This window comes from Danaus plexippus, chromosome 7 (genome assembly GCF_018135715.1).
Source record: "Danaus plexippus chromosome 7, MEX_DaPlex, whole genome shotgun sequence".
Classification (NCBI taxonomy): domain Eukaryota; kingdom Metazoa; phylum Arthropoda; class Insecta; order Lepidoptera; family Nymphalidae; genus Danaus; species Danaus plexippus.
In genome coordinates, this window is record NC_083541.1 from 7,258,900 (window position 1) to 7,269,229 (window position 10,330).

Sequence of the window (10,330 nt, forward strand, 5' to 3'; positions counted from 1 at the left end):
ACCATCAGCTTGCAATATTAGTTGATTGCAAAGATATAATTAAAATGAAATTATTTTATCAAATTATTTTATCTAATCATCTTTCATATTAATACTTTGGATCTTACCAAACAAGATGTTGTCGAGTTGTCGTTCTTTGATGAAACTAATATAAATCTTCAGCTTTTCGACGCATAGCTCAAACAACACTAGTCATTGTTGGTCTCGCGGTCTGGATGATCTATCGCAGTATTATATTTATCTCAGCGGGACAGGCGGTTTGCCGCAGCGTATCTGATAGACTCAATATACTATACCTGAGATTAGTTTTGGAGATCATATAAAATATTAAGGATAGCCTAGACAAAGAAAAAAGTTAATCCCTGGAAGATATTTAATAAATAAACCTACTATAATGCTTATTTGTTTATAAAAAAAATATTAGTTTTTCAATAAATCCACAGTAGTAGATCCCATGAAAATGCTATATCTTGAGTAATAGACTCTCCGCTACGTTGCAAATTAATAATAAAACTATATATTACTTGATTTTTAAAATATGTCATTGACTCTTCCATTTAATTCTATTATATTTCGATTATATTAATTTTAAGATATTTATTTTAGTGGATAAACTTCACAGATACTTAATAAAATAAAATGTTTTGTTGCTATTTGGTCTCGTTAGCATTAAATTTATTGTTTAAAGTGCCCTCTAGTTGGAATTATAAAAATCATCTCAAATGTAAGTTTGCCGTTTAATGAAAACATATTTCAAGAAAATATTAACAGATGGCGCTAAAGTAATCCAATTATTCTAAGTGAGGGAAGCGGAAAATTTTATCAGTGAGCAGATTCGATTTCACCTTAGCAGTAAAAGTAAAAAGATTTTTTTTTTGTGATATGCCACGTTGGAAAACCTTCACATACTGAAACGATCTATTTAATTAAACTGCTTTAAATTAATATTTGTTTCTATTTTATACCTATGGCATCGTGGAAACTATTATGTTAGGAATCACAAATTTTAGGTGACTCACTTTTTTGTATCATTTATTAATCCCGTCCCATGAGAAGGCTTCTGCCTGTGAAAACACTTCACTAAAGTTCTGCGTACCCATCGCCTCACAGCTGCTGTCTAATATCTAATATCCTATGTGCAGCATTTTTATTTTTTTGTATAAACTATTATTTTTTCTCCATATTTCACTTTTTATAAACATAATAACTTCGTATATACCCTTATAATTTGCTCTTAAACTAATTAAAAACTCAAAGTCAATCAAAAACGGATTCATTTCCTACCCATAATTTGTTACGAAGTTTAAGCACATGTTCTTTCCTGTTTATCTCTTTTACATAATTTTGAAATATCCATTTGAATATGACTTTATAAAAATAAATTTGGTTATATTATTAAATATCCAAAATATATTACAAACGCATACTTTTTTTATACATTTTTATTATGGGACATGTGACGAAATCAAGTACTACGACTAAATCCAATCTAATTCCGCAGAAGACATGTTAAAGTTCTCTATGGGAATATGCTTATAATTTTAGTTACGCTCTTTTAAATAAAACGATAATTTTTTTAGTTAAAGATTCTGTTTATGTTTTAACATGCGTGTCTTTTTGATCAGAAAAATAAATAAAAATAAAAGAAATATTTATTAAAATAGTATTATTTATTTACACATGGTGTAGAATTAAATTTATATTCATATAAAATAATAAAATTAAAAGATATCATCCTATACTTTATTTTATATTTATACTTAAAATACAATAAATTGTAGCAAAAATGTGTTACATGTTATATCCTTACAAAATAAATTCGTCATCACTATATAAATTCAGTAGGTTTCCCTCAATACAAAATTTTCGAGGATAACATTCTGAAATTATATTTAAATATGTAGTATTTTCAGTCAAATGCATATAACGATGAGATGAAGCTCCACAGCGATATACATTTATATAGCCAGTATGGAAATCTTATTACAAAATATTTATGATAAGTTGTTTTTAGTTATCTTTTGACCTTTTCACTGATTGTTCCATACTACGTAAATACCTGTTGATTGATTCAGACGTGCTTTGTAAAAGGCTTAATCCGAGTCTGTACTTAAAATCAACGACTCTTTTCAGAAAATCAAAGAAACCAAAGCCAGTACTTGAAGGTGGTGGATATGTAATCACTTCCGTGCCATAAAATGGTCGTGGTCTTCTTGTTGTTGTCATTGGTGGAAGCCATGGAGGCAAAGTTGATGTTGTTTCAGATTTAACTTCTGTTGTAGTCTCTGTGTTCATATTTTTAAACTGCGTTGTTAGATCTGATTTTGTATTCGTATTTTCAACCACATCAGGTTTAGTTGATGGAAAAACTTCATAAACTTTAAATTCTTTAGTTGTAGCATCTACTTCGTTGATCATTTCTGTCTCAGTAGATTTTTCCTTAGTATTATCTAACGGCAAAGTAGAAACACTTTCAATGATATCGTTCTTTAATGTACTTACTTCTTCTGTTTGTGAAAATTCCTTAGACGGATCTACTGTAACGGCATACACTGTAAAAACTTCTTTGTTTGTTGCAATATCTTCCTTGCTATTTAATAACTCTAATGGAGATACAGTCTTCATAGGAACTTCGAGGCCGTCATCAATTTCATTACTCATAAATATGTCATTGTCCTTATTTTGTCTAGCAGCCTTTAATATATCTTCAATGGAAGTTACAACATTTCGTTTACGTCTTAAACTCCTTCGCTTTCTATTAAAATGCCTTGGTCCATGTTCAGGAACAACAACTGGAGTCGCAGATTCTGTTAATTCTTTGGGCACATTACCAACGACGAATTTATTATCAATAGTTCCAGAATCTTCATTACTTTCCTCCTCATATCTATTGTCTTGGGAGTGCTCTGGCTCGTTATTAGATCCCAAGTACATAGAAGTAGGAGGATAAGTAATGGGACTGTTTGTAGTTTCGCTTTGATACTGAGTTTCATATGGATAAACAGGTTTGAAATCGGTGTCATCAGATGGCTTAACTCCATAAACTACAGAGGCGGATGCATCCTTCCCGTATGATGAAATTTCAGCTGTTTCCACTTGTGGTGCTGTGTACACATTCTCTACCACTGGATATTGGGAATAAGTTTGACCTTTATCGTATACTTTTTCAGTCTTATAAGCATGTCGAGTTTCGTATTGATATCGATTATAATTTATAGGTTCGTTATAAACAGCACCATGCGCAATGCCGGTTTTCTGTTGCGGGTAATGCACATTATGATTTTGGTCATACTTTGTTGCTACATGCCTGTACCTTAAATCTTGATCTTTTTTTGTAGGATATCTGTTTATGTAAGCTGTTTGACCTGCGTAAGGATTTATTTTCTGTTTTGCATGAATAGGCATTCCAGCAAGAACGGTTCCAAGCATTTCTTCTTCCGGTTGGCCATTACCTTCATTACCATATTCTTCGGCATTGTTTCTATAAATATCATCTTTTTTATCAACTTCAATTGTTCGTCTAACTGGAGAAGCAAACGGATATAAGAAATAACTAGCAATACCTAGAATACTAGCTAAACCAATAACACCAACTCCGACCGACGGCATTACTTCTCTTGAAAAATAGTTGTAAATTTGTGTTGTAAAAGGTCCTGTTGCTTGTGGGTTTGGTTTCTTTGAATTTTTATTTATTTTATTTGTCGATTTAGTTTTATTGGCAACTTTCGTAGAAGTTTTTAATTCTGTTGTTACAGCGGTAGTCGATTCAGCTGGTTTAGTTGTTTTACGTTTCTTAGTCTTAGTCTTTTTCCTAGTAGATGAACGTTTTGGTTTTTTAGTTGTTGTCGCAGGCGTACTTATTTCTAATTCAATTTCTTGCTCTTTCGCTTCCATTGGCAACATTGCTGATGGACTGAAGACTGGAGTAGCAGCGGTTGTTGAGGATGTTAATGGTTTTTGCTTATTTTTAGTATTTTTCTTGGTTGTTTTTGTAGACGCCTTCGCTACTGTTGTTGCTTTTGTAGTAGATTCTTCACTTATCTGTTCTGAAGTTGTACTACTAATCGTAGTCTTTTTTGAAGGACCATTTTTATTTTTCTGCACATTTGACAATACAGTATCCTTTATTTTATTGTAAACATTTTCGTTTATTGCGGAGCCACTGGCTATTAAATCAGATTTATTAGTACTTCCAATGATAGGTCGCTTAGGTGCTGGAACTTTATTTTGGGGTTTCTTATTTTTATTTTTTGGTGGAGACGGCTTTTGTTTCTTTTGTAATTCGGTACCTTTAGTTGGCTCGGTAGAGAGAGACGAGTCCTTATTGTTGGGATTGCTTAGTAAAATCCAAGTCGATAAACCTTCACTTGTAGTTGCTGTTTCACTAGAAACGTCTTTCTTTTCTAATTCTAGTTCTTCCATAGTCACAGGTACGGCAACACCAGCGTGGGAGTTTTCAATATATTCGTCTGTATCATCATCACGTCTGTTTTTAATTTTTTGTTTATGCGCAATTTGTGTCTTTAATTTTGGCGGTATTCTTGTATCGGAGACAACAGGCAAAGCGTCAGTACTATTGTGCTCATCAAGTTGCAACAACTGTGTTGCTACTTTCTTTATTGATTCTCCAATCACTGGTGTCTTAGTTTTTACATCTCTCGAGTTATTTAAAGTTGGTGGCACTTCATTGTTATTCTTGCTGCTTTTATTCTCATTTGATGCTCTGAAAATTAAAATAAATAAAATATAAAATTTGGTACCAGAAAAATAATAGTTGAATTATATTAAAACTATATACATAAATGAGTTTATAAAATATACAATAAAATAAAAATGAAACTAAACAAAATAATATTAAGATTTATTGAAAATAATTTCAGACATAGCGTAAATTTAAGTAAACATTAGAAGGTAACGAAATTATCAGCAGAATATAACCACTTATAAGCAGTTACATTAAATAAATAAATAAATACAAAAAAAAACACAATCTTTTAATCAATTTCTGTAAAAAAATAAGACAAAAATAAAATGCTTATTATATTCTTTATAAGATGTCAAAAATGTAATCTTATCTATGAAATCAACAATAATAGTAATGTTAATAAAATTACTGAAGTCTAAATTTACAAAAATATTTACAACGCATAATAACATAACACTATTTTTTATTATCACAAAACCTTCATTAGCAAAGTAATTTATTACTTTCCTTACCCTTTACTCTTATACTAAAGGACTTATATGTCTTCATATTATATTGAAATTTTATTATACTGCCTACAGTTCCAATTTCACATTATTTCAAATACAAATTGCATAGAATGTGTAGTACTTATAAAAATATGGGGAAGGAGGTAGCAGTTTTTTTTAACAAATATTTCATATACCTTATTTTTTTATTTATTATAATAATTTCTAATTTTTACTATTTATTTTACTATAAATACTTAAGAATCTAAATAAAAAATTCATTAAAATAATAAATAATTATTTAAGTTAGTAAACAAGCTTATTTCACTCTAATAGTCCACGTTTCACGTTTCGTTCGTTTATTTCTATGCACATTATTGACATCTTTATAATTTTGTTTCAGTTTATTTGTAATTCTCTTAAATATATCTTGTATTTTAACTAACCACGCGGATTGGAACCCTGGTTTAAATAAATCCCTATATTTTCTAGGTTGGTCCCATTCGTTTTTGGAGGGATGAGAATTAAATTGCCAATCTCTATAATTCTTATTCAACTGCCATTCTGGGCTATAAATATGAATATGTGGTGCTTCCCTGGCGGATAAAGCAAATGGAGCAAATATAGACGATATACCTGCGAATAATAATATGAGAGGGGTTAAAAGGAAGGAAACAGCTGTAAAACTGAAAGGATTAATAGCTGCTAGCCAATTGAATGCACTTATAGCTGGTCTAAAAAAATCTATAAAAGAGGTCAAGCTAAAAACATCATCATCAGCTCCCGGACGACCGGGTTTCGACACTGATGTTATAGGTGAATTAGATGAAACAATATTAGATGATTCAGATGACTGCGTGTCATAAACACTGTTTGCTGCATTGTAACTAGATAGCTCTAGGTCCTCATCGGATGCATTATCAGATACATCATCATCGTTTTCTTGGGAGCCTTCGTAATCTGGCACGTCTTCTTCACTGCCTGATTCTTCAATTGGCAAACCAAAAACATCAGTCAAAGTGGTGTCGGTATCTTCCTCAGACTCAATGACGACATTTTTATTTACAACATTAGTGTTAACAGCAATGTTTAAATCTGGACAAGCTTCCTTGCCCTGCCCTTGGAATGTATTGTTTAAAGTTAGGAATATTGTAGGACAATCGTCTGATGAACCGTTATATTCCTCGGGTCTAATAACAATTCTATCGGTGTAAGCACTTGTTGGTGGAAAAGTTGTTACGTCGAAATTGTTATCAGGAAATGGAGAAAAATTCATGATGCTATTATATGGATTTTTTGGTTTTGTAGGTCTGTTAGGTCTACTTGGTCGTTTGTTAGGCCAAGGTTGTGGATATCCTACATTTGTTATTTCTGGTGTGGGGGTGGGTGTCGTGAATATATAATTAGGGCGCGTTACGTATGCATAAGGATTGCTTCCCATTACTTGGAAATTGTTGGAATGAAGTTGTATTTCTTCTGAACTGGTGGGTTTTGGGATCATTTGAGAATACGTATACCGTTTATTAGAAGATATGTATTGATTGTTTTTAGTGCTACCTACATTAAATTTGTTTTCAAATATACTAGTACCTTGCGAAGGAGAAGCATCATTGGCGTTTAACGTTTCGAATTTTGCGCTATCCCTCCATTTAGTTATTACTTTTTTTATAACCGGTTTTTCGGTCGGTTTATTTGAATATGAGTGTCTATTTGGTACGTCAATATTATTTCTATCATCTGGGTTTCGTATAATCTTAATTTTTTTTCGCGTGACTCGACTTCTACGGTTATTTTGATTTGTTGTACTTAAATTAATATGTTTATCAGAATTATTGTTACTTAAATCATAAGTGGTATTATTATTTAAAATAGAAGATGTTAATGAGACCGTTTTGTTTGTACTATTTTGTGTATATCTATACCTTATCGATGATTCCGTTGATATTTCAGGTTCTACACTAACACTTAGAGTAGACGAATCTACTTGTGGTCGCGAATATGCAACCGAATTAAATAACACTAACACTAAAACTAGAGTCCAATTAACACAATCACGTTTTCGTAGCGCCATCACAAACGACGCGGACTATACCTGTAAAGAAAAATAAATATTATTACAAACAAGGAGCATTGAGAGAGTTCTATTTACTTAAAATAAGAGTTATTCTTTTGAAATGAACAATTAACTTCTAAGATTTACAGAAGATAGTAAGAAGAATATTTATCTGACGATTGCAACTAAATCACATTTTAGTGAAGTTCATACAATCTGTTTCTAAAATCCTAGTTGTGTCAAGAGTCTGAATAAGTTGCAGGTCAAACAAATGTCGAAATTTAGTGGAAAGTAAAATATAAAATATATGTATATAAATATTTCCTTGTACGAAGGACCGTTACCAACGAGTCGAAGCAAAAACGTTACCATGATTTAAATGCCAATAACATTATACAGGATGTTCATTTTATTTAAATTTTTCCAGTTATATATAAAAGCCCAAAAAATAACATGTCTTTTAAAAGTCAAAGTTTTCTTTGTCCCTTTTTAGCTTTAATGCAATAATTATTTTTTCTATGTCTATTATTTAAAATAAATAATAATTTTTAATATTAAAATATAATTTTTCATACTTAGAACTAAACTCATATAAGGAAAAGCAATATCTTAATGAAACTTTCACTCTATAGGTTTTATATGAAAAAAATTTTTGTGGTTTTTTATTTTAACATAAGTCATTGGTTTTTCCGATGAACTCCACGATGAATCATCTATATCGTTGTTTATATTTTTCTTTGTTTATTTTTGCTTCGTTATTGTTTGAATATAAATATTCTTAATAAATAGAAATAATTTATTCTGCATTCCTACGGTGAGTGTAACTTAACTTTAATTTTATTATCACAGAATTCAACTCTTCATGGTTTATAACGCAAAATTAATGGAAATATTTAAGTATATATGCCTATAAATTTACGTTATAAACCTATATACATATATTATTATTATATGAAATTAAAATTTAGCACAAGAATTGGACAAAATTGAAATTTTAATCAAATTAATAAAGAGCTTTAGTCGTTCCCTCGGAGTAATAATTTTTTGACAAGATTTTTAGCAGTATAGTCTTAAATTAATGTTTAAATATAAAAAGTACTTTCATTTACATGGAAACATTATTTAAAGGGTCAACGCCCCCGCGGCCCTGACCGAAAACCGGAATAACTGACCTCTATAACAGCGCTTTTACCGGGTCATCAGAATTTTTGATTCAAAACACAACATTAATATACTTAACCTAATAAAAGATTCTAACATTACGGCTTTTATTGGCCATTAAACTGAGGAGAAGAAAATTAATTCCGGGAGTTCGTTGATGTCTTTTATATGGAACGATAATAAATTTCTTAAATTAAATTCAACCTTAGTATTTTGTTATTTAATCACTTATATTGTTGGTTTATTTCTTAATTTAAACTTATTTTATGATAACGGTTGAGTTATTTTAAACATTACCGTGACATTACTGTTTATTGTTATTCAAACACGCTAAGTAACTTATAAGTGAGTAATCTTCAATTTTATTTTGATAAATATTTACATAATTATGTATAGCAAAATTATCGTCTAATCATATAAATATTAATTTTATAAAAGAGAAAAAAAAAAATTGAGAAACAGAAAGTGCCGAAGGATTTTCATAGAACATTACAGACGTTGGCATAAAACTAACTTGAAAAATTATTACAACCATGTAAATTATAATATATTAAAGAATAAATAATCTTATATTGATAAAAGACTTTGATGTAAAAATATATATATATATATATATATATATATCTATTAAATCAATTATATGATTATATAAACGCTAACCCTTATGACTCGACCCCTGTATACCCGCTGCCTCTCATGCATTATTCGGAGCCGTGGAGCATGACTATTATGTTAATAATATAACTGGAGACGAATCGGAATTCGCGCTCATTTCTACTTGTACCGGTTTCTCAATAAGCATCATCGGAAACACACGCTGTATATAACTACATGGTGTTTACAAAAATATATATTTTTTATTTCTTAAATATAAATATTGTCAAATCTTACTATAAATATTTAAAAGATTATATTTTATATATATTTCAAATTAAATTGATCTTCACGTTTCCTTGTAAATAATAATTAATTTATTGCTTACGACTTTTTTAATTTAATTTAAACAACTAATATATGGGTACTGTTGTTGGCCTGAAAGTTGATAATAATATCTTCATATAAAAACTATTTCATATATATTATTTTAAATTACTGTATTTTATTTTCGACTTAAATTTTTAATATTCTTTAGTGTTTATTTAAACTCCGCCGAACATCTTATTCCAAATTTACTTGGATGTACTAACCTAATATATTATTTACCCCAAATTTCAAATTATACATATGTATGTACTTCTTAAGTAATTTTTTTCCTAAACGAAGCGTGAACGATGACATAATGATGCGACTTAATGCCAGTGTGTCCGCGGCAACGCTTTCCAAGTCTCGGTTTATTAGACTGATTATAGACTGCACGTATTGAGTAAGTTCAATGGAACATACAATTGACAACCTTTAAAATGTCGTTAATTTTCTATTATGCAACATTTCATAATGCAATATTTACTTTTCTATTTTATATTTTTGTTTATTTAATGAGCAAGGCTCTATAGATTAGAATGTATCGATTTGGTAATCAAAAATTGATGTGTTTATTTAGTTTGTAATACTTTCAATTGATATTTAGAAATATGACAATTAATTTCTATGATAAGCATATATATATATATATATATATGAATGTGATACACATTCATAGTTTTGATCAGATCCAAGCAGTGAACTTAAATTGTTCCTGTCCAGAACAATGAAGACAAAATTTTATTTCTAAGCGACTTCATTCAACACACTATTGTCTATAGTGACTTCGTATTAAGTCCCGTTGCTTCCGATTCTGGTATTGAGAGCACACCTTAAAAGCAATCTCTGTTTCATTACCCACTTACCCGATTAAGTAAGGAACGCTTATAACAATAACTTTCCAATTATATCTATAAAAATATTTTAATAATTTTACTGTTATAAATTTATGAGTTAATTTTA

General features: G+C 29.8%; 1 protein-coding gene across 1 annotated transcript; it reads right to left on the minus strand.

Annotated features, from left to right (window-relative positions):
* Positions 1 to 1,690: 1,690 nt before the first annotated feature.
* On the minus strand, positions 1,691 to 7,106 carry LOC116770857 (uncharacterized). The gene is made up of 3 exons (XM_061521018.1): positions 5,516 to 7,106; positions 5,218 to 5,231; positions 1,691 to 4,723 (listed from the first exon to the last, which is right to left on the minus strand). The coding sequence occupies exons 1-3, from the start codon at positions 6,692 to 6,694 to the stop codon at positions 2,011 to 2,013; spliced, it is 3,906 nt and encodes a 1,301-aa protein (XP_061377002.1). The 5' UTR covers positions 6,695 to 7,106; the 3' UTR covers positions 1,691 to 2,010.
* Between the last annotated feature and the right edge of the window lie 3,224 nt (positions 7,107 to 10,330).